Source organism: Tetrao urogallus, assembly GCF_951394365.1.
Source record: "Tetrao urogallus genome assembly, chromosome: 1".
In the NCBI taxonomy this organism is placed as follows: domain Eukaryota; kingdom Metazoa; phylum Chordata; class Aves; order Galliformes; family Phasianidae; genus Tetrao; species Tetrao urogallus.
The window spans coordinates 125,814,810-125,840,120 of NC_136813.1; the positions used below are offsets into that span (position 1 = coordinate 125,814,810).

A 25,311-nucleotide genomic window follows, 5' to 3' on the forward strand; every position below is an offset into this window, starting at 1 on the left:
CTTTGTTGGTAGAAGGGGAGAGAATGAGATAATAAAATGCCTCAAAATCTCCAGTAACGTGGTTCCCAGATTTCTTGTATCTGTTCATCAAACAAAGCAGTCGCACCTCACTTTTATGTATAGGACTGTGTAGTATAATAAAATGTGTATTTATGTCTTTCAATAGCATCTGTTGTCCAGACTGCAGTTTACAGCAAAAAAATTGTTTTGTGTTTTGGCAGGTTTTTGGACACATCCATGCTTACACGGTTCAGTCTTAGAATACGTAAATGTATCTGTTTATGATCTTGGTTTTCATAGGCAGTGAGTTTTACGGTTCTGATTTTGTTGTAGAATTGCCCATTCTGATGGGCAATGTGTGTTTTTCATTGCTCTGCTAATATAAACCTCTCTGAAGTAAAATCAAGCAGTTTGGATAACTACTGAAGCCGCTGTCTTCTGTCAAGCTGAGGCAATCCGACTGACTTTCTGTAACATTTCCTTCTCAGAATTTTGTACACAGTTTCCTTATAACTGTTTAGCATGTTACTTACATGTGATTAAAAACTATTCTGTACTCTGACAGAGGAACTTTGCCCAAGTCATCATAAAATCTCGAGATGGGAGATGAGCTTCCTTGGTCCCAGCCAGGCAGCTCTGTGCTAGCAAGTGAGGGTGGGACTGAACTTAGCCTTCTTCCAGTTCTACTCCTGACTTATTCAGTGTATCCAGCCCCTGCAGATGTAGGAGGAAGCCATCCACCTTGGTGAAGTGGATGACAGTGTGATCTCAGTCTTTGAGGCAGGTTCTGTGGTCCTGGTGTCTTAGAATCTGGTACATGAGCCAGTATGAGGGTGGTCCTGTGTAGAGCCAGGAGTTGCACTCAGTGATCCTCGTGGGTCCCTTCCAACTCAGGATATTCTATGATTTCTATGAAGTAAGTGTGAGACCAGCACAGAGGCAGTGTGTGGAGGTGCCAGAAGTGACAGGTGTGCTCATGTAATTTCTGTAAGAACATTGTTTGCATCTTTGGAAGCAAAAACCTTGCAGCCCTGATTAAAATAAATATATATGTGTGTGTGTATTTAGTACATCATCACTGCTTGTTTTACTTGAACATTTTACATTGAGTTGTTTGGAGAAATTGGTCTAGAGTAGGAAGAGGTAGCCATGATACAAAGTGATAGATGAGCAGCTGAGACTATAGCGATGCTGCATTCAACAGTGTTTTGAGGAATACATGCTGTTTTCATGGTAATGAGCTGAGTTATGCTGTGAACTCTCTGTCAGTGTGCTCTGAGAGAATTTGTCTCTCCTTTCCAGGTCAGATACCCAAGGGTAAGTCTGGGAGGGCTTTATAATGCAAATTTAGCTAGCCTTCCTTCACACTAGCAGTGTTAGATGCTGACCCACAAGGACTGAGTTCAAGATTTCTGTGAATATGTGGGATTTGAATTAGCACAGCAATGAAAGCCTCTAAAAGCATGTTCAATGTCTGTATCACTTGTATGGTTTAGAAAGCTAAAAATGCCCCTATCGTGACGAAGAGAAATCTGATAGGTATTGCTCCTTGGCTTAAACATTATCAGGAACCACTCCTAGCACTTGGATGTTTGTTGAACAACTGGAAGGTTTTTTTAATATAATCCAGGAGAAGAAGAGTAGTGGGTTTGTTGGAGATTGTTTGTGCTTATGGTGAATAATACGGATAATTGAGCTGTCTAATAAATAGTGAAGAAACAAATCCAACCAAAATTGCTTACATATAATCCTACATGAATGCATCACCTGAAGAATAGATTCTGTGTGTTATGAAGTATACAACATATTCACAGGCAAATGAAAATGCACTGGACCGTTAAAACCATTACATTTATTCATAAAACAAATAACAGTAAGCTCAGTAGAACTCAGATAATCACCTGTTGGACAGATAACTTCCTGAGCTACCCTAGACTATACTTTGAATCCGTTATATTTTCATGATATAATAGAATATGGATACTGAATAGGGAAATTACAGGTCCTATGTTTCTACACGTAGCATAGACACCGTATGTTCCATAGCAATCCTCGCTGTACTTGCCCCAAAGAAAGTATATCTTACTAGCCTTCACTACACTGTCAATTTTCTCATATCTCTGTCTTTCCCTTTTGAAATGGGAATTTCCATAAAGTTATAAACAAATACAGCCTATATGTACTTTCCATTATCTTTTCTTCTTTTGCTTCTTGAAATTAATGAGGTTCTTGTAAGCTCATTTCTCCAACTTGTTGAGTCTCACTGAATGGCAGTACAACCCTCTGGTGTATCAGCCACTCCTAGTTTTGTGTCATCAGCAGTCTTGCAGAGAGTACACTCTGCCCCATCATCTGGATTAGGCATGACCAGCCTGCAGCCTGTGGGCTGCTTGTAGCCTAGCAATGTAGCCCCACAAAATTGTAAAATTCTAACATGATTACGTGGTTTTTGGAGATATTTTTCATGAGTTGAGTGCATGTAGCTTGAGTATGGACTATGCAGGTAACAACAGAGATGTGGAGAGGTGCAGTGCTGACTTTGCCTCTCGTGCCTGCCTCAAGATAGTCAAATCAAAAGCTGCGTATTGCACATTGCATGCTTCTGTGCTGCTTGGCAAGTAAAATACAGTGATTGCTGAGAAAAATATTTTGGACGGCCACAGAGAAGGCGAAGGGCCTGGAGTACCTCCCACACAATGAAAGACAGAGTAACCTGGGTCTGTTCAGCTTAGGAAAAAGGGGGGGATGTGATCAATGTTTATAAATATCTAAAGGGAGGAGGCAGGTGAATGGATGTGGCCAGACTCTTCTCAGTGGTGTGTAGAGATAGGACGAGGAGCAATGGTGTAATATTCAGATGCAGGAAGTTCCATACAAACATGCAGAAGTACTTCTTTACCATAAAGGCAACGGAGCAGTGGCACAGGCTGCCCAAAGAGGTTGTGGAGTCTTCTTCTGTGGAGATATTCAAGAGCCATCTGGATGCCTACCTGTGTGAGTGATTGTAGGGTACCTGCATTAGCAGGGGCGTTGGACTTAATGATCTCTTGAGATCCCTTCCAACCTCCGCAGTTCTATGACTTCAGCTTGCCTACACATGTACATGTCTGTGAACATGCACAGTTTTTGTTATTAGGCAGACATTTCAGTTTTCTTATTTAATAATTAAACTTGGGCAAATACAAAATTGCCAAAACATAACCAATCAGTAAGACTTCTGAACGCAGACTAGTAGAGTATTGTCTTTTAATAACAAATAAAACACATGGTGTTAAGCATGAGTTCTCCGTTGTGAATTCATGCTAAAAATATAGATGGTGATAATGTGTAAATATGAAATAGAGCTGGAGTTGATCCCAGGCACAGATATTTTGTCCCTCATTACACTGTTTATGGTTGCATATGTCTTTTCATCTTCATTTCCCTTGTAACAAGAGCATGGTCTAGATGCAAAATAAAAATTAAATGGCAGTGAAGCACTGGATGTGTATAATTAATGATGGTTATTCTCCAATCTTATTTCAGTACTGATGCTTTCCATTTTTCTTTTTTTCTTTTACAGAGGGTATGAACTGTATGAACAAAGATCATGGGTGTGCACACATCTGTCGGGAGACGCCCAAAGGTGGGGTTGCCTGTGAATGTAGGCCTGGCTTTGAACTTGCCAAAAACCAGAAGGACTGCAAATGTAGGTAGATGAAGATTAAATTTCAAATGCCCTCAAATGTCTTATTTTCTTCATTGCTGTTGTTTTCCAGAAGTCAAGAAATCAACTTTGTTTTGGACAAAGGTGATTTGTGATTTTAGTAATGTGTCATTTCTGTCAACATTTTATTTGGGGTTGGATAAGAGGGATTGAATAACAGAACTTAAGCAGTGAGCTTTTTAGCAAAAATGTTACCAACTTTTATATCTTCCTATGAATGAAAAAAAGTGTTAGATCAGTTTAATCCAGGCCTTCCCTGAAAAGCAAAGCAAGAAAAAAGGATAGAGGATTCTAGCTTTTGGAGGTCCATAATGATGGATGCACTGATAAATCTACTAATTGGTCTAATGATAAATACACTGCAGCTATCAAAATATTAGTGTTATTTTCTTGTTTTTTAAGAATAGAAATGTTTGCTGTAGTTTTGATTCTACTTTACATGGGCTATTTTTGTTTTCTTGGAAATGCTCAACTATTTCGTATGTATTGTTCTTAAATGGGAAACTCTGAGTGATGTATTATAGGAACTGAGATACTGACGATGTTCATTAGCTCACAAATTTGAAAGCTAGAATTGTTCTGTACAGGTTAAAATAATTGGCCCTCTTTAACACTTTCATCTGAAAGCTTCTGAAGTGAATAGGTTTCTTTCTTATGGCTGTAGTGAGTATTAGATCTGACTCCAATAGCTTGCCTTTCTATCTGGTAGCTTTGTGAAGTACAAAAAAAAAAAAAAAAAAAAAAAAAAAAGAGAGTAGCAATGAAGCAACATAAAACAGATTGTGTGCTTTGCGTAGGACTAACCTTTTTGTTCTAGCCTTTCTTCTCTAGATTTTTTCTTCCTGAATTCTTCTCTGTTTAAGCATGCTTAGATAACACTAGTTCCAAAGTATGAATCCAAAAGAATCACCTTTGAATATAATCAAGAAGTCCTACAGGACATTGTACAGCCTGATTACTTTTCAATAGTTGAGAGGCTACACAAGGCACAAAGCAAAAACGCAGAAAAATTGCCTTTATGGCCATTCTCATTTTCAGTGTTTATTAGAAACAAACATTGTATGCTGTTAATTGCAGCGCAATATCATCTCCCTTGGTGAAGTTGGAGAGGATGTTTATTTATACTGTTTATTGTTTTTTTTCCACACATTTGTACATTCCTTAGGAATCATGTTAATTCTTTCCCACAGTGAAATGGTGAGAAGAATTAGGGCCTCCTCTGGAATGGTATTTCTAAATACCATTCTACCATTTAATAGAATGAAATACTTGAATTAACTCAGTGCCCTGTGGTGTTCAAATTTTAGTTTGAATTATCTGAGACAGAGATTTTCAAGGCCACAGAGCTTGCTGCAGAATACACCAACCCTGGAACTCACAGCACATCATGCAAATAAGTTCCAGAGTGAGTTTAAAATAAATGTGCTTCTTGGCCTTCCGTATGCAAAGGTGCCTAAAACTGTATCCAGATAGCCTGGTGCAATAACTGTAGGATTGTAAAAAGCAATTTATCAGGGCCTATATCTGAAGCAAAATCTTAACATTTTAAGAAACTAACCATTTCAGTGGAATTTACTTAAATCTTGAGCTGCAGCTTTGCAAGTACTTCATATAGCTATGTTGAAGGAGAGATGCTTGCTTCTTTTCAGCCCAGACAGGGTCTGGTTTCCTTGGTAAATTTAGAGGGTTTCAGACTGATAGTATCTGATATACTCTGGTATAACCTTGTGTGAAGAAGTGGCAGATAACCATTATGTCACTAGATGAATTTTAATTAACCAGTTTGCAATTTCATCAGAATACTTGGAGAGATTTTCAGAAGCCCTAAGTATTGGCCCCCACATCCACTACTAAGGGGGCACGTTTCTCAAAGGAAAAATACATGAAAGCATAAAAAATTGGTGGGATGGCTCTGTTTTTTTATGCATGTATTGTGTAACTGTATCATTGCATACCATCTACATGATTACTTATCACCTTATCATATAATTTCATACTAATAAGGCAATCACTATTGGTGTCTTGCTTCTTTCGTGATGGACATTGCTCATTAACATGGCTTTTGTTTGATAGTTTCCTTTATAACTCATTGCCATGCCTTGCTTGCTGCACAATGTTTAAACTCTACCCTGAACATAAAGTTTTTAATTTCCTCATGGATTTTCCCATGATACTCATTACAGTGATATCAGAGTGCTACTTAGGCATTGTTCTTGCATTTTTAGAACTTTCTTGTCAAGTTAAAAAGTACTGTTTTGCCTATCTTACAAATGGGAGAAATGCTAATGTCAAAGTTGTTTAGTATCAACAGCTGATGAACAAGAAATACTCAGAACACAGTTCTGCATTTACAGCACTTAGTAGGATCAAAGCCAAGCTCCAAACAGCTCCTTGCAGTGGAGAAGAGTACAATATTAGTAATCTGTAATAGATGGGATTCGTGTACCTTGCCAAGCCCTAAGTAGGATTTCCATATCAAGGACAGAAATCAATTAGAGTTTTATAGGGCTCTACTCACTGCCATCCTTTCTTGACAGTGAGACAAGGATTCTCCAGCTGGTTCCACAGACCTTACTTTCCCAGTTGTGCATTGAACACTTTGAATAAAATAGGAATGTTGTCTGCATTTGTCATTAAAGATAGTTATCACAGTATTGTAAGTCTTATGTGCCAGAAGTCTGGTAATTTGTAGCTTTGGAATCCTTAATACTGCAACCTTAGTGTTTTTTCTTAATGTTAATTTTAAACATGCATTTTCTCAGTTACAAAATAGATCTGTACACTACATTAGGAAAATAGAAAGCATTCAGAGAAGTGGTGTCAGAAAGCCATCTAGAAATGCACCAGGCAGAATCATACAGATCCAGACACAATTCCTTAGCAGAGCTTCTTCCTTTAGATTCAAATCATCAGTAAATTACCATCTTCTGTGTATACAAACCATTATAGGAATGTGCTTTGTTAGTGATTCTCTTTGATACCTGCTTGAAGCAGAAACGTGCGATTTTAGGAATAGAAATTTGGTTCCAGATAACATTGGAAAACATTGAAAATTACTTCCTCTTTCTGTATCTGTATCCATGATTGATTTTCAGATCCTGCTAATGAGTGTGATAGCACTAGAATTTTTTTTATAAACATTCTTTTTTGTCAAACATGGACAAAACAAGGCATTTTTTATTAATTAGCTCTATCAATTTTGCTGAAACTTGAAGAAGTGGGAGGAAACCTAGAGCAGATACATATGCATGCCAGTTTTAACCTGAAATACATAGTTCTGGCAGAGTTATAAGCAAGTGAAAGCTGAATCTTTTAATGAAAAATACTAAATAACCTTAGCTACAGCTATTTCTATGTGCTCCCTTTTGTAATAGCGTTTAAGTGAGCAGGAGGGCCAGTCCTAAGTAATTTCAAGAATCTGGTCTAATATGTTTGCAATAAAATGTTCTGCCACCTATGCCTAGTTGCAGCTTTTCAGTCTCTGTTGACAGTTTCAGCAATTCACTGTCAGTACAAAATTTCCAGAATGTTAAAATGCAAAGCCATGCTACAATGAATAGTGCAAACAATATTGCATGCATAGATTTATCACAAAGAAAGAGACACCCATTCATTTATAGAAATCACACATTTAATGGCCAAATTAGTTAAAAAGTGCTGCGATTCATCTGGAATTGCAATGTACTGGCTCTGTCAATATGCTGGATAGCCATGTTATCATGTAGTTTATTACAAGAACAAAATTTCTAGTTTATTGCAAATCTCTGGCATCTAAACCATGAGATATATTTTTATCTACATGCAGATATGATCAGGAAGTCATTGTCTGAGGATTTTTTGGGGGTCGATGGGTATTAAAGACTAGATTTGATATTTGGCCATATACTCTCCACATAGCCATTATGGTGGATGTGCTAGATGAAACAGATGAGAAAAATGATTATATCAAAGTTCAGAGTAGCACTGGAAGCTCAGTAAGTACTAAGATCTAGGCTGTAGAGTGGCTGAATTCTGGTATTTTTTAATCTTCCTATTGTTTTAACATGGAAGATGTTAAATTACTTAGGGCAGCCCGTTCCATGCCCACCGCCCTGTGCTGCAGCCCCTGTCCCTGACCCCCAGCTGCCCTCCCCTGACAGCTCCATGCCGTTCCCTTGGCCCTGTCGCTGTCACACAGCAGAGCTCAGCGCTGCCCCTCCGCTCCCAATGAGGAGCTGCAGCCGCCATCATGCCTGCCCTCAGCTCCTCTGCTGTAAGCCAGTTGTGCAGAGTATTTCCCTCCAATGTGGGAAAGCCATGTGAAGATTTCACCTATTCAGAAATCTGTGTATCATATATTTTAACTCAGCTATCACGCCATAAAAGCCAGGAGAGGAAGCGCAGCACCTTGATTGTACTTAAGACAAGTGAATGCTAAACCACTATTGTTCATTCATTTAATTGAAACTTGTTCTGTAGTGTTTGAAAGTGATTTGTACCTGTCGGAAATTACCATTTTGCCTTTTTTTGTTTGCCTCTTCGATATCACAAACTCTGAATGAGCACACACGTAGTCTACTGCATAGCTGTAGAATCCAAATTTATAGGAAATAATTTTTTGAACAACTCTTTAGGATTTCTCATTAATTCACTTTAATGGTTTCTGAAGATAACAGAGTAGAGCTGGTTATCCCTTTGCTTTTAAATACTTTTGTGGGGTTTTTTCTCCCCCTAAGCAAGAGAATGTTTTTACTGTGTCACTGTCACAGAATTAAGGCTGGAAGGAAATTGAAGCGACATATTTTACAAATTGATTTTTTTTTTTTTTTGCCAATTTCACTTGCTGAGCTGCCAAGCTCCAGAATTTTAACTTGAGTCGATTTAAAAAAAAACAAACAAGTCACAGAAGAAACTCAAATCCTTCAGAAAGATAATTTACAAATATCTGTAAGAGACAATTGAAGGAGCAACATAAATTTTATGTTTATTGACTGAGTAGAACTGGAACTAGTTTTACTGAAATTTTAGTATACATGGAAGCTATAAAACAAGTGTGTGATTCTGCAGGATGTGCTATAAACAGCATCAGAGTAGTGCAGTTTTTCATAGAGAAGCATAGTAAGGAAAATTCCCTTATATTATGAGAATCAGAGCAACAGCGTTAAGATACTTTCATCTCTGCTAGTGGAGGTTTTTAGGCAAGGAAGGCCAAAAATAATCCCTGCAGGCCAGTTGTTTAAAATACAAACTTTGATGGCTATTACACTTTAAAATAGTTAATAAAAATACTGTTGGTTAGAAATGTATTTAAACATGTGGCTTAAACTGCACCTTGAAGTTAATTTGTGATGGCAATGCAGTCCAACAGGAATAGAAATACTGAATGAATCTCCAAGCAGTCCAAAAGGCATGCAGGGTCAAGAGGGAGGGGAGGATAGTTAAATGGAAATCACCTTATCCTGGCTAAGCTCTGCCAGTGTGCAGCCATTACTCTGTAAATTGCAAGCAGCTGCTTTCTGTATCATGTACAGCCCCTGTCTGATCACATCCCAAACACAGCCAGACGGAAGAGCAGCTCATGTTTGCATTCAAGATGCAGCCAGCTGATTCCACCACTTCACTAGCTCTCAGCTAGGCTGCAGAACAGTATTTCATTTACCCCAGGTTAAGCAAAAAGTGCCACATAATGTGGCATAGAGAGGGAGCCATGAGAAAAAGATGTGTCAAAAATAATTGCTAATCTAACGACGGATGAAAAGGAGTGAAAGAGGACAGGCATAGTGTTGAACAATGAGCCTCAGTTTAGATTTTCAGATCCCTGATTTTAAAATCCTATTAACCATTATCTTGAGTTTACTAAATATTCTAATTTGCTGCCCTGGCCCTTGTATAAACTCACTTATCTAGAAGAAAATTCTGCTAAAGATCAGTATGAGGAAGTTCATCTGGCTAATAAGAGTAATTATTTAAATTACTGTAACTCTATCAAAACATCTAAGTCATCTGAAATTTATAATATACCTGAATAATGATGCATTGAATTTCCCCTGTATCTGGCAATAGAAGTATATCCATAAAGATCCTAGTCTAAATTGCCTGTACATAAAAAATATATATTGAGTTCAGTTTAGAACTGGTTCATTCAGCATCAAGCTATGTGATTGCAAAAGATTAAATGAAACAGGGGCAAATTGGAGCCATTGTATACCAGCTTAATATTTAAAAGCTATTTTGTCAGAAATGAAATCCATCGTATGACAAAAGAAATTGAATCTAATCTCTTAATTCTTGAGAACTTCAAACACTACCTGTCAGGAAAATATGCTTGCTTCCGTGTAAAGTGTGCTTGCTTTAGTGCTTTTTAACATTTTAATTGCTGAAAGCAGTTTTGCCCTGTATGCTTGTAACCGAAAGTGACCTCTCCAACACTCTGTCCCTAGTTGAGGCCAAGTACACCACAGGGCCATATTTGCACTGTGTTTTTTGTCTAAGAGGAGAAAACTCCTGCATTATTTTTAAACATTCATGTACTTTAGGAGAACCAGTACTTGAAATAATAGATTTCAGGTCTTATGTGATTCTGTTCTTGCTGTTTGATCTCTGCTTCCTCCACTTAGAAAGCAAAGAAGGAAAAGAGAAAGGCTATATATAAACTTGAAAATATGTCTGTGTTGGAGACTGCTCATTTCTTTATGCCATATACATTGCAGATAAGAAACATAAAACTTTTAGGAAAAGATGAAATTGGCTGTCCACCCATGCTGAAATTACTAATGCAAATAGACTAGGGGGAAACTAGCACTTGCTTCTGTTTTCTTTTCTCTCGTTTTCTTTACTGCATGGATCAAAAGTTGAGGCACGATACAGTAGTGTGTGTAAGAGAATGGGGCTCAGGAAAAGTGTGGAATGTAAAACTGTAAATACAGATGCAATGTTGCCTTACGTCTTGGTTTGTTACTGCTCTTCTGTATTCTGAAAAGTCCTCAAGACTAATTGGTTTCATTGTCATTTTATTTATGTATACATATATACACATTCATTTGGGGCTTAACTAGTAACCTGTAACTATGGGAATGGAGGCTGCCAGCACACCTGTGATGACACTGATACTGGTCCTGTGTGTGGTTGTCATCAGAAGTATGCCCTGCATTCAGATGGACGAACCTGCATTGGTAAGTACTTCTCTGCAGCACGTTTTATTTCACATTCCTCATAGAATACATATGTGCACATACGTGTATGTGTGTGTGTGCGTGCATGTGTGTATGTTTGTATCTCACAGGAATTTAGCACCATTGCCAAGAGAAGTGTGTAACAGCAGTTCCTAGCCACAGGCAAAGCTCATGCTACATATGGAGAGAAGGATTTGTGCGTGTTGTGTTAAAACGTTTGTTAATGGAGTATCCCTTTGTTACTCTTTTGTAATTTGTCATTTCTTTTCATTACGCTAATAATGTTTAAAATAAAAAGGTGTAGAACTTTCATTATGAGTGAAAGTTCAGCTCTTGTGTTCATTTTCACGAGTAGGACTTCCTTGCGTAAGTAAGGTGAGGAAGATGGTCTTCTTTTCCTAAGCTGCTATTGGAAAAAAATTATTCACTGTGATGTGCTTTCCTCCGTGTTGTATTTTTTTGTTATTCTAAAATTTACAGTAGCTGTAGTCAATATGCTTACACTAAGATTATCAATAGGAAAAAGCTATCCAAGAGACAAAGCATCTTGGGAGATGCTATGCAAACATTTATGATTGTAAAATGGATTATTTGCGTAACAGTTTCTTTCCACTCTCTGCATTTTTTAAATAAAAAGGGATAATTTTGCATAATGCAAGTTAGAATTTGAAGATTCTTACAGATCAAAACCTGAAATCCATAATAGATAAGTATTGTGATCTTGCTGACTTTTTTTCATTTGTTTAATTTCAATTCCTTATAAATTCCCAGTAATTCCCTGAGGTTACAAAAAAATGGACACATATTTATCATCTTTTCTCTCCTTTGTCACTATTGCAAGACAAAGCACTTGATCTAAGCCCCATGGAAATCTGTCAGTTATCTTTAATGTTCTCTTGGTCAGATCCATGGCATGAAACTCAGGGGCTGCATGGAGCCTCACTCACTACTAATGGGTTTGATTGCACAAATTTTGTGATGGGACGAGAGCTGTATTGGCAGAGGTAGAGCTGAGCAAGGTTCAGCGCTGGACTCTGCTGTCCTGTGTTATGCACAAGCTATGGCTCAGCTTGCAGGATCTCTCAGCCACTACTTTTTGTTTAACACAGTGGGCTCAGTCTTAAAGGCCCTCTGTTTAAATAACCCTCCCTGAAGTCTGTGGCAGTTCCAGATGCAGAGAATTTGCAGGACTGAGAACCTTAAGAGCAGCTTGTATTGAGTGGATAATTGATCTTCCGTTTCTTAGCATTCACCAATATCCTCAGATTGATGTTTTATATTGTCCAGCATGTAAAAATGGTTTCCAAAGCTGTGTACACTGCACCTGTTTTTCACTTTTTTTTTTCCCATTTTTGTAATGTAATACATATAACTCCATGTTACATTCCTTGGTCTTGTGATATAAGTCACATATTACTTCCTGTGCTGATTTTCTTCCCTCTAAGTAGTTCTTTCTCTTAGAATGCTTTTTAATATTTATTTTATTTTATTTTACATTTTTATTCCTGCTTTCTGGTGATGGTTCCTGATTGCCTGTCTTGTCTGATAACTGACGTTCATTAATTATTTACAGAGTAAAATAAATAAAAAACTCAAACAAAAGCCTCTATTGCAGCCTGATCCCATCTAGAACTTGTTAAGAACAAAACAAAACAACTTCGTTACCACTCAACCATGTAGTGTTGCCACAAACAAAACCTGCCAGCCTCCTCCTCCTCCTCACTTCAGTGATTCTTGTGTTTGCTGTCTTCAGTGGTGTATATATTCCAGTCATCACTGCAAGAATGCAAACCTCTGCAATACCAGAGAAATACTTTTTGACCCTTTGTCTAACATATTTTGTCTTTGTTTAACTTATCCTTTTATTTTTTATGTTTACTGCATGTGAAAGTCCCCACCTGCACTTTGGTTTTTGTTTTTCTAATTCCTTCTCTGTATAAATCATTTTATTTACCAAGCTGCTGCTTCTCCGTTGCTCTCCTGTATGATAAATCTTTATTTTTATTTCACTTACTGATCATTTCTTCCCACACTTGTGACTGTTTCTGTGTATTTCTAATGAAATATAACCAGACTAAATCCTCATTATGCCATCTGAAACTCTTACGTATAGGATACCAGAGACTACCTTGTACAATGACCTTTGCTGACATCGTCTTGCTTACTGCATGCTCATAAAATTACTAAACCCTGTTCTTGCAACATCTTTTCTAGCATTGAATGTTTAGCTAGTAGTGTTTCATAGACAAGCAGGCAACCAGCACTGCCCAAAATTGATCTTTTTTGTGTTTGTTTGGTTTGTTGTTTGTTTATTTTTGTTGTTGTTTTTGTTCAATTTGCATGCTGTTGTTTGATTCCTCTTCATGATGTGTCAATGTGTATGAGACTGTGTTGCACCCGTACCCATCCATCACCGGACTCTTCTTGCTCTCTCTGTCTATATTGATCTTCTTCCTGCCAACTTCAGATCATGGTGTCACCTGTAGTCTGAATCACTTTATGGTGTGTCTTTAATAGTTTGTTAAACTGGCATCCTTGAGTTTTAATTTCCGTCATTAACTCCTCTCTGGGGCACTCATGTCAGCTGTCTTTTCTCCGCTAGGAATCTGTCTTCATGTATCTGGTTAATTACTTTGTAGTTGGCCATTCTTTTTCCTCCCCTTTTTCTTTCTCCTTTCCCCAATTTCCCATTAATTTTTTTCCTGGGATCTCAAAGGGAATTAACTCTCTAACGGGGATTTAGTGCTTTCATGCCTTGCTTCTTGGCTTTGGCTGTGCCATGCCAAGAAACTGTCTTAGGCAGTGGAAAATTGGGCTTGTGATTAACCAACTGCTCCATGTTTGTCCCTTACTTGTGTTTTAGAGAAGGATGAGGCTGCAATTGAGAGTTCTGAGTACAATGCCACGTCAGTAGCTGATGTGGACAAGCGGGTGAAACGGCGGCTACTTATGGGTAACACTTTTCTTCCACTTCCTTTGTTGTGCTCTCACTTTTGTCTGTATGTGTGTGGGGGGAGGTTCTCTTTTGGTCTCATTTGGTCTTTTCGGTTTTGGTTTGGTTTGTGTTTTTTTTTTGTCTGTTTGGTTGGTTGGTTTTTTTAGCCAGCTTTATCTGTGTGAAAAGGTCACCAATTTTTTTTAAGACCTCATCTGTTGTACAACTTCATTTCTTGTTTTTAAACTTTTTTTTTTCATAACGCTGCAGCTTTAATGTTCAATTTCTTCTGCACAGAAAGAAGCTTTTGCCATTAACCTTACTTACCTTATGCAAGCTACTCCTTATATGTGAATTGTGTGTTTGTGTGTATGTGTTGCTCTAGGATTCCTAAAAAATCTCATGTGTTGCAGACTTGCCTTTTGACTTAAAAGTGGATGATGGTGATAATATAAAACAATGTTCTATTACATATGTAGTGTTAAATGAACAACTGTATTTGATTACTTAGAATTTGCAGTGCTTTTGATCGAAATGTAAATATTATGACTGGAAATTGATTTATTTCCTTTGTGTAGCTATGTTAGTAACCACTGAAAGATCTTTCCCTCATGACTAGTGAGCTTCTTTATGTTCATGCAAGATTGAAGCACAGCTTGTTTCTCTGTTGTTGGAGCCTGAGAGTGGAGAGATGGGGAAGAGAATTGGACAATGTAGATAATTCTCTAGCTTCTCTCAGTTAACCCACTGGTCACCACTGTGCTCGTCTTCTTTGTGTTACATGCGTGGCCTTTTGGGAACTGAAAGAGTAGAGTGGCTGCATTTCTGCCAATTTCTTTTCATGTGACAGACGGCACGGGGTAGCATAGACTGCTGAATGAAGCCAGCATTTTGGAGGCTTCTGAGTGGTTTGTTACTCTGTATTTTCAATTCTGATGCCTTAGACACCACGTGTAATATTTCTATTAGTTTTTAAGCATAGCAAGCATTGGTGAGGCATACCAAATAATCCATATACAAGATAGGGGTTCTTCACCCATTGGAGAAATTAGGGCACAACGAAATTCTGCTTTGTTCCCTCCTGGTAGCTGATTCCTTTCTTAAAAGCATTAAACCTATCACAGACTGCCCTTCTAGCTCTTGGCAGGCTGAGCTCTGGCTATAAGCATTTACACCTACCATGAAGGAGCACCTCTGGAAGACCAGAGCCCAGATTACTGGGCTCATAATTGCAGTAGGTGGCAATGCTAATACTCTTATCTTGCCACCTATACTAAACCGTCCACTTAGTTGTAGGTCAGCAGGCAGTCACCATGCAGGAAATGGCAAGGTGTCCTCAGTCAAATATGGTGTTAGATGATAATACTGAAGTAAAATGTTTTCTCTCCTGTGAATGCCTGGTCACACGTTCCTTTATTTTTAGAATATCTGTAATTGTTAATTAGCAGTTAATTTACAGATCTAGCAAGTGAACAGTATCTATTTGCTCTTTAGTGATTCACCGTTTAAATTGATTTAATGTAACAAAAACTATGGGACTGCTCATCTTGCTTTCTAAAGGTAATAGTAACAATTTTAGCTCTAATTTCAGTAATGCCTGCAGTCTCACATGAAGTCAGTAAAAAAAAAACATTAAAAAAAAAAATATATATATATATATATATATATATACCATTGGAAAATCCAGTCCTCAAAGTCTAAACAGTGAGATTGCCCTGCCATTACCAGTATGTACAATATGTTTTAGAGAAACTGAGCACCAAAGCACACTGCTTTGGTACTTCAACACCTAATGGAAGTAATTATCCAGCATGAAGGTATGTTCACACTGCTCACAAGAGTTCTGGCAAACAGAAGTAAACAATTATTATGAGCAACAAGATTCTTAGTTACGCTGAGTCTGAAAGTTCTGTGTGGAGTCTAAAAGTAGGTTTTAGGGAGACAATGTAAAAAAAATCGTTTTACAAAATACACTTCTAGGTTTTTGGTACCTCTTTTATTAGCAGGTATCAGCCAACAGCTTAGAGTTTGTGGACAGTTTTAATAACTGATTCCTTAGAAAAACATTAACTGGAGCTGAAAAGAGATTTAATTAGTAAATGTCAGCTGAGTGGGTGGCTTACTATTTAGGGATTTCTCTAATTGGTTTTTTTACCCTGTTTTCTGATTTTCAGAAAATCCAAATCTGTTTTTTTGACTGTCTTACTACAGTTCAAAAATGCAGATGCTTTCTAGACAGCCATTTTAGAAAGTATTTGAGGGCTCCTTGGGAAACTTTACCAGCTCTTGTAAATGGACTGTGATTTTTGACCATAGGCAGTCACGGGAGAGTAGGAAAAGTTGATGACTTCATGCAATTTTAGTAAACTGATTACAAGACCTGAGTTGATAACTTCTAGGCTCCTGTCATTTGCTGTATTATTAAAATGACTGTGATCTTCATAACGGTTACGATCAGCCCAGGCTAAGAATAATCTTGCATGAGAATACTTTGGGAGAGTGGGAATGCTGTCAGACGAGAGCCTGTGCGGTTCATTTCGCCGCAGCAAAACTGACTCCTTCTGTATCTCATACTGACTCTTGAAAAGGTCTGTGTCCTAGTCACAGAGAGGTCCTGTGTCTTGTGGCTAAATCTTAAATAGAGAAAAGTAGATAAAATACACTCCAGTCCTTGCTGTTAGATGTATTTATTTTTTAGATCTTCTGAAGCAAACCAGAAACTGCGAGAAACTTTTCTTTAGAACCACCCAATGATTCGTAGGAATTTTCATCCAGTTTCTCTCACAACATTCAGAAATACGGTAGGCTTCCACATGTCCTTCATTTCCTTGGTCATAGCAGATTGGTTGGGTACAGAGTAAATGGTGCTCTCATAAAAAAAAAAAAAAAAGTCACTGAATGACTTTTCTCTGATCAGTGGATGTGGCACTATCTTGCTGTTCCTACAGCTTGTTTACAATTCTTCCACTTCCAATTCAGTTGCCATTTTAGAGGGAAAATGGTTGTATCCTTAATTGTGTTCTAGATGGACTTCTTCTGATGTGGGCTGGACCAGTTGTGCACCATATTTTCTTTTCCCTTTTCTCTCTAGTAGTCAACTTAATTTGGTCTTGAACCCATGTAACTTCAGAACCTTCACAAAGGCTGCATTTCTTTCCCTCACCTTCCCTACACCTTTCCCATTCTTTTCAGTCACTGTTGCAAGATCCCTTTGTTTGACAATAAAATGCATTTCTTTTGGTTCTGTGATGTGTAGGATTTGTTCCTTCTTGTCTTGAGAAGACAATTATACAAAGTTCCTTTTATTGTATTGAGGAACAATGGTGCTCTGATTGCATTGATCCTGTCTTGAATTTAAGGAAGTGCAGTAACACTGAATGTTTAAGGTCAGAATAATGTTACAAATGGCAATGATACTGTTGCTACAAATGTCTTCAGATTATCTGAACCGTGCTCTGAAATTTGCTCCTTGCAAGATGTGTTCGTGTCATTGTTAAGTCAGGACATCTCAAGGTTTTGCCATTGGACACTGGTTTCTTGTGTCATCAGTAAGGCAGCATTCCTCATATAGATAGGAGCATAATTCTCTTCCCTTCCCTGGAAGATGGCTCCCAACATCACTACAGACCATTTTGCACTGGTCTGAAGTGCTTATAAAGTGCTTTGGAGCTGTCCTGCACATTGTATCTACAGGAGTTTACCGCTGCCTAGGTTGCTTCTGCAGTGTCACATTGTACATGAGTAGGAGTAGAACTGTCAGCTGCAAGGTGAACCATTCCCTCCACGAATTCAAAGTGCCTGAATTTTTTAGTGGCAGTCCTTCAAAGAGAGGCCAGTTGAAGCACCATTCCTGTTTTTAAAGTTTCCCTACACAGTGGCTTGTAGAAACTATGCAGCTCTTATCAGTCCTCTACATTCCATGCTTCTGAAAAGTCAAGATCCTCTGTCAGGAAGCTTACATAAGGCAGGAACTCAAGATGGCATGCACCTAGTGTGTAATGTCATGCTGATAGTCATAGGAGGAAAGTGGGCGGTCACTTACTTGAGACGTGTTATCCATATGCACATTCGTATGATAAGCCACCCTTCTTTCTCCTAGTCCAACTAGATATTCTTGGGATTTCAGAGCTGAGAAGAATCAGTGGTATATGTTGGTCTTAAGGCAAAAAAATCTCAGATCTTAACTTACAAGAATGTATGCCTTGTGTGAGCATGCATGTGAGTAGCATAAAAACTTCTGACTTTTCTGATAAGCTATCTTTTTTTTTCTTCTGCCTCTCTCTATGACACATTGCTGTTTTGAGGATTATAGTCTTTTCTACTGAAGACTATAAGCTTGGTAGAACAGTAAGTAGCCATTATGGCTTTCGTTTTGTAGGAATCATATAATAACTGTTTCTATGGACTTTTTAGTCTGTTATGCTTATCTGACCCAAGCGGTTGCTTCCTGCCTGGCAATTTATTGGGAATGTCAGGACATGATCTCTTTGAATCACTACTTTCCTGCCAGTGGAAACATACAGCTCTATCTTGACTACAGGGAAATAGAATCAGCAAAGTTAACTGGGACTACCAGAGTCTCATTATTAAAGTGATTTTCTCCTGCCAGATATAAAATATCATCATACCGGTATGGAAACAATCACTGGTTATTCTTTCAGTCATCCAAAGACCTTTTCTCTGATGGTTCACTGTGAATAATTTCTTCAACATCTTGAATTATTTGATGAGTATGACACACAATGATTGTGTGATTCATATAGAAGTTCACAGTTTTCTGGAGTTCAAGATCCTGTAAAAGAGCCAAATTTAGCTCCTTTCTGGCTCAGGAAGGAATACTGCAAAACTTTGGAACTTGTTGAAGCCACACTTTCTTTACCTAAAAACATCTTTCCTATGATAAACATTTTCTGGCAAAAGTCTTTTCTTTTTTCCTAAAATCGAGTTTTGTATGAAAACTGTGGTTTTTATATTGCTTTAGCCTGGAATGATCTTCAGGGATAGGAAGACAAAGAGCATGCAGTTCTGGTTAGAACATTTGTTTGGACTGAAGATCCTTTCATGGTGATTTACCAGTCATTTTCAAGGGATGCAATTGGGCTGTAAAGTGAAGTTGCTCTATTTTTGGAACCATTATTAATAACTGATAGCTTGATAAGGGCACGACATTCTTGCATTTCGGTAAACATAAGATAATAGAATTGAGAACAGGGTTTCAAACATGCTATGTAACACCAAATACTGAGCTATCGGAATAAACTGTTATGAACTCCGGTTTTCCATTAGGAAATTTCTGAGTGCCTTAGATTGTTTTGTTCCAAAGGGAAATAATGAATTTTATAGTCTTGATTCTAGATTTTTGATCCTCTTTCAGAATAATAGTTTCCAGATGATTCTATTCTGTATTGGAAGAGCAGGAAGAAGGGCAAACAAGTGTTTATTTTCAAGTGTTCTTTCAAAGCAATTAACTTCTGACTTAGTTACAGCCTACCAAGCATTACTTTAAGACAAAAACACTTTTTCAGGATGTACTTCAGTTCCTAGCTTTGTTGTATTGCCTCCCAAGGCTCTTTCAAGTTACTTAAAATATGTCTTTATTTCTCTGAGTGGCGTTTATCTGATTTAGAAATGCTTGCTAACAGAGAGCTTCTGTCAGAAAGCCAAATGTGCTGCCCTGTATGCATCCCAACCTTGTGCTTTAATCAATAAAGCATTTAAAGCATAATATTGACAGGCATATTGCTAGGAGAATCTCTAACTTAGTTCCTAACAGTGAGACCAAGACCCCACTTTTAACTCTTTCTGTCAGTTCTGCTTTGCTGTATGAAATCACAGAAAATAGGGAAAGGAATCCCTGAGGTTATTCATGCATTCTCTCTCTCCCAAGGGCAGATCCTTTCATCCTGAGTTATCGTCACTTTTATTCACTGAGTTTGTGAATGGTGTGCTCGTTCCTGTAAAAATCCTTTCTTTTTTTTTTTTTTTTCCTCATTTCTTTGCTGATGATAAAGTCTCAGACCTTATCCAGAATTCCTTCCAATGCCTTCCATTGTTTTGCTTTTCCATTTTAAATGAAAGGATTTGCCCAAGGTCAAGACATAATGCCCTCTATCAGTGTTCAGAGTATTTTAGTTTTTCTTAAACACAGTTTCTCTATTTGGAAAAGACAGCACAAACAAAATTAATAGTGCTGTTTTTAAGTGGCCAGAATGGACCCATCCAGTGTTCATAAAATACCTGATGCGATCTGTCAAGTGACAATACTTATATTTGGACTGTTCCCCTGAAGATGAATAGAAGTTTTCTGAAATGAGAACTGCAGGATTTGTGATTCACTGTGAGATGCACCTAGGCATTTCTTCACACATTCAGAATGTGGTAGTGCAGAATTCTCATCTTATTTTCATGCAAATAAAATTCTACCAATCATGAAATTGCAAGGAAATGAGGAGACAAGCATAACGAAGTGAAGAATTCCACATCCTGCAAGTTACCCTTTCTGTCTCACCTTTTTCATTCCCTGAATATGAAGCTCTTTCAGTTTCTACTTCTTTCTATTCGCAGCTATTTGTTTCTTTCATTATGTTCTTCTGAATGCTTTTTCTCTACCCTTTCAGCAGCACAGGGCGTAATTTGCATGAGAATAACATAGTTCTGACTTAACTGAAAATTCAGTTATTTCAAGCTCTATGTTTAAGTTTCTCCTTGTGCTTGTTGTTCTTTGGGTCTCTGATTCTATCCTGATCTCATGTCATGTACTGCACATACTGCCACTTGCAATAAAATTCGTTTTATGGAGGGCAGCATGTACCCTCTATTTCATTTTCTTCTTAGCCAAACCATGTATACTCTCATATTGAAAGTAAGCTCAACCGTGTAGTCAACAGCACATTTTTCTCTAAAACTGCCTCTCCTAAGATTTGTCATCCAAGTTTCAGATTTAAAGAATCTGTGTACTTTTGGTTGGAATTTGAGTGGGATTTTGAGTGTTTTTTTTAATCTGGTTGAATAGCCTTTGTTAGGCATGGCCATGCAATTCACCTGCATATACCACTGATGCCATTAGTGATAAAACTGATTCCATAAGATTCCTCTACATAACATAAATGTGAAATGGAGGAGTGTGCTAAACAGAAATCCAGTATACGTGGAATTCACATACGTATGTATTTGGTAGAGATGCTGTGATATCAGTGTGGAGTGAAAGGATAAGATATGAGCACAGGCTGCCTCTTAGCCAGGCTTTTTTTGATGTGAAAGGAGGTAACACATTTTAGCTTACAGTTAAGGGCTCATTTGATTTCACATACTTTTTTGTTTTCAATTGAATTAATTTAGTGTTCTTGAAAGTTAGGGAACCAGTTCCACTCAGCTGAGTGATTAGGCCTTCTCAAAATAAAGAATCTTAAGTATGTACTTTTTTCCTTCTTAAAAAATCACCCAATTCCTGGCCTTTGAGATTTTGCTTTATAAATGAATTTGTCTAAAATGTAAGGCAGTACTAACTGACATTCTGCATTCTCTGTCTAGAACTGGTTCTACAATTTCATGTCTGCCGAGACATACTAAGAATCTATTGGGAATTAGTGCAGGACATAAAGCAAATGAGATAAGGATGCCAATTTGTACATTAACTCTTATCTGATGATCATTGATGGGCATTTTTAAGCTTTTCAGTATTCATTATTACTAATTGTCAGACATTTGCTTTCTTCTAAAGATATCTTTCATCTTTCCTCTCTTGTTCGAATATACAAGTTCTCCAATCTTGTACACATAGTTTGGGGAGTCAGTTTGTGTTTCACTATGGATTAAATGAGAACAAATCAACTTGTATTTATGTGCTTTAGGATAAATAAGCACGTTATCACAGGAGCAGTTTAGAACAGCTTTTGTTAGGGTGCTGCTGAGGAACAAATTGCCAGCATGTTAACCCTGTTTGTCTCTCCAAGAGGCAATATTAATTCACAGACTTCTCATTAAGAAAAGTCTATTCAAGGTAATCCATATAACACTTCCTGGACTGGCTAAAAAACAGAGTACCTAAATCTACCAACCTGCTTGTAGTCTTTAGCTTTCAGTCACATTGAGATTAACTTGTTTATATGTCTGAATCCTGAATTTAAGGCAGTAATTCTGAGTTTTAAGATACTGTGTTCAAGTCTTGTGCAATATTCAGTCCAAGTGTAGAGGTAGATATAATCGTGTTCTGGATATTACTACTCACTTATTCTGAGCATTATTACTCTGGGCAATTAGGACAGACAAAGCTGGGTAACATACTTGAAGTTCGGGGTTCCAGACTTTATGTGAATTGCTTTTTGGCTGACATAAACAGTGACTCAATATCATATCCTGTAATGTGGTACATGTTTTGGGAGTATAGCCTGAGCAGTCTATTTCTGCTGACCCAGTGAGCTTTAGGCTACCGCAAGCAAATTCCAATTGAAGGGCAGTGAACTGCTTTGACTTGCACTGTGGTCAGTGTTATCATTTCGCCAGTCTTAGGAACTAGGTAGGGAAAATATATCCCTTCGTGTCCTCTTTACAGCTGTAGTTACTGCTTACCATTTCAGCCTCAACAGTGTACAGAAATTTGTTGAACTCAGAAAAAATTCTTTGTTTTGAAGGACTGCTGTTTCTTCTTATCCCTTATCTGTCTTAAAGTCAGGTATTGCTGAGATTTATGCTTTCAGACATTATACACCTCAGTAGTCTTTCAAATTTGAGTACCAGCACAAACCCATCTCTCCAAGTGGTGAGCAATTACCTTTAAACTAGTTACTAATTACTAACTAATGAGAAAAGAGGGTATGTTCTTGTGGTGCCTTAACTAGCAGGCAGCTCAGCACTACACAGGTATTCACACATTCTCCCACACTGGGATGTGTGAAAGAATCAAAAACAGGTGTAAGTGCAAGAACTCATGGGTTAAGATAAGGACAGTTTAATGAGGGAAGAAAATAAAATAAAATTTAAAAAATAAAAATAAAAAAGGGGATGCATAATGCAATTGCTCACCACCTACTGACTGATGCTCAGCCAGTCACCAAGCAGCAGCTAACCCTCCTGGCCAGTTCTCTTCATTCTGTTGTTCAGTACAACGCTGCATAGTAAGGGATATCCCTTTGGCCAGTTTGGGTTGGATGTCCTAGTTCTGTCCACGGTCCCGACTACACATGATTTGTTTTCACTGCTGCTACTTTTGACCTTCTATTAAGTCATCTTTGCATGTTCGTACACACATTGTTGAGAACAGTCTTTCCATTTAGTTGTTCACTGCCCTTTCCAGTCATTGTTTTGTGATCAAGAAGTTGAAAACAGGTCTTTTTAGATCCTGCTGACTGCAAGTTGCTGTTCTGGGTAACTGAAAAGGTCAGAGAACCACGTCACTGTCCAAAGGAAACACCGTGTTGCTAGAGTTTACTCTTCTTTTAATGCCTTGTGGAGGACAGGCTCTTTGGGAAAGAGCTGCATATTGATGAGAAAAAGGGAACTGACACTGATCAGTAGCACAACGTTTTTACCCTTTTAATACACTCTGGATATAACATGCAGTTAAGTTCATCCTCCTCCATGCAGAAATCCACACAGCATTTCTCTGTCATGTCTTGTTCTTGATACTGTATAGACCTGCACTGGTCTACACTGAAAAAGTTTTCTACAAAGATTGCTCTGAAAGTAATGCCTCCTATTTTATTTAGTTGGCCCATACCGTGGGAGCTGTATATTGGTGGTATGGCAGTAGAGGTTGAACTTTCCAACCAATTTTCATTACATTTTGTTGCAATACGACTGATGGCAGTGGAAGGTCAACGTGACAAAATGGCATCTGACATGGAAGTGCAGTGTGAAGCAAAGGCGTTTCCCTGAATTCCTCCATGCAGAACAAATTACACCCATTGACATACATTGACACTTGCTGAATGTTGTAGAGATGACAGCAACAGTGAGTTACCTCTGCTGGTGCAGTTGTTTATGAGCACAGAATGCAAGCTCTTGTTTATTTTTGGTGAAGATGCACAGCTGAAAGTGGTGACTATGTTGAAAAATAGATTTTTTTATAGCAGAGAATTTGCTCTATCAAATAGTGTTCTTTGTATCTGTTTTTGTTTCCATGGAAATAAATATGAGGCATTATTTTTGGGGCGACCTTCATACATTGCCTGGTGTCTTGGTAGCCTGCACAATGTACAGTGTCTTCAAAATAGCACTTCTGCTTTTAGGCAGTGATAGGACACACCCAAGTTCTAGTCAATCTTTTTCTGAGGGTTCTTTGTGACTACCATCTGGCTCAGCCTTCTTGTGGGAGGAGCAGGATTACAGTGTAGTTCTTTCTGAAATTTGAGTTCATCAGTTACCTTCTTACCTGCCTGCCGCTTATGTGCCACCCAAAGTTTTAGGTCTTAATAAAAACGGAACAATGACATTGTTACTTGCCCCCTTCATTCCTTTTAGCCATGTACAGCATTATTGTTTTTTTAAACCTTTTTGTCTTGTAAGAGAATCTTTTGGAAGTCATGTGTTATTATAAGCAATTTTTCCTCACACTGCTTTGGCAGGTTGACTGAGTTTTGCATATACGTGCAGGTATGTGCTCACATTCCAGAGCTTATAGGATTAATTTTTTGTGTAGAATATAATTAGAGCCAATTCAAAATGATGGACCATGTTTAGGACAAAACAGAAGCATTTTCATCTGTTAATGAAGCATTCTTAAATTAATCCTGTTGCATATTGTACTAATTTAAAGCACTCTCAGAGTGGATAAAAAAGAAGAAATTCTATTAAGAATTTGGTTTTTTTTCTGCGAAGTGTTACATTTGAAGAGGAATATTATATAGTCAGGGCAAAAATGAAATTAAAATTGGGCACTGTTGACACTTAATTTTGGTACTACTTGTAGTAATTTCTGTACTATCTGTAGCGATAAAAACAGTGGTGTTTAATGTTTCTCGATCATGTGTGCTAATGAATTTCAAAAGATATAAGAAAAACCATCTCTGTTTTACACAAAGAGACTAATACATCACCAAATTTCATGTGAGCTCCAAGTAATTTGCTAAAGATGACACAGCAACTTATGGGAGATGTAAGAAAAAAATTACACCTCTGCTTTTGTGTTCCAGCTTTCAGAATTTGAGCATTTCTTATTGGAAATACACAAATATCAGATTCCAAAGAAATAAATGTATAAATGCTTGATACTGAACAGACATGCATTCTGCTCTTGAATTTGACATGATGCTTGCTGTGTTCATGGTCCCACCCTTTTCCTTCTTCTCTTCCAGAAATAAATAATGTGAAGTAAAAGTGAAATTGAATCTATTCTCTATAGAATAGGTGAATCAGTCTTCTTGAACTATAGATTCATGTAAGTTGAAGGGAGTTCTGTAGATCATCTGATCTGATCTGCTCAAGGAAAGGCCAATTACACCCAGTTGTTCATGGCCATGTACTGCTGAGTTTGAATATCTCCAAGGACAGAAATTTCACATCCTCCCTGGGTACCTGTTCTG

General features: G+C 37.8%; 1 protein-coding gene across 1 annotated transcript in view; it reads left to right on the plus strand.

Annotated features, from left to right (window-relative positions):
- SCUBE1 (signal peptide, CUB domain and EGF like domain containing 1) overlaps positions 1-25,311 on the plus strand; it is a gene marked incomplete at both ends in the record, with an annotated part of 198,780 nt that overhangs the window by 101,381 nt on the left and 72,088 nt on the right. The window contains 3 exons of the mRNA XM_079545374.1: positions 3,563-3,688; positions 10,741-10,857; positions 13,721-13,810. Coding sequence (XP_079401500.1) covers positions 3,563-3,688; positions 10,741-10,857; positions 13,721-13,810 — 333 coding nt within the window. The remainder of the gene's footprint in view (positions 1-3,562; positions 3,689-10,740; positions 10,858-13,720; positions 13,811-25,311) is intronic.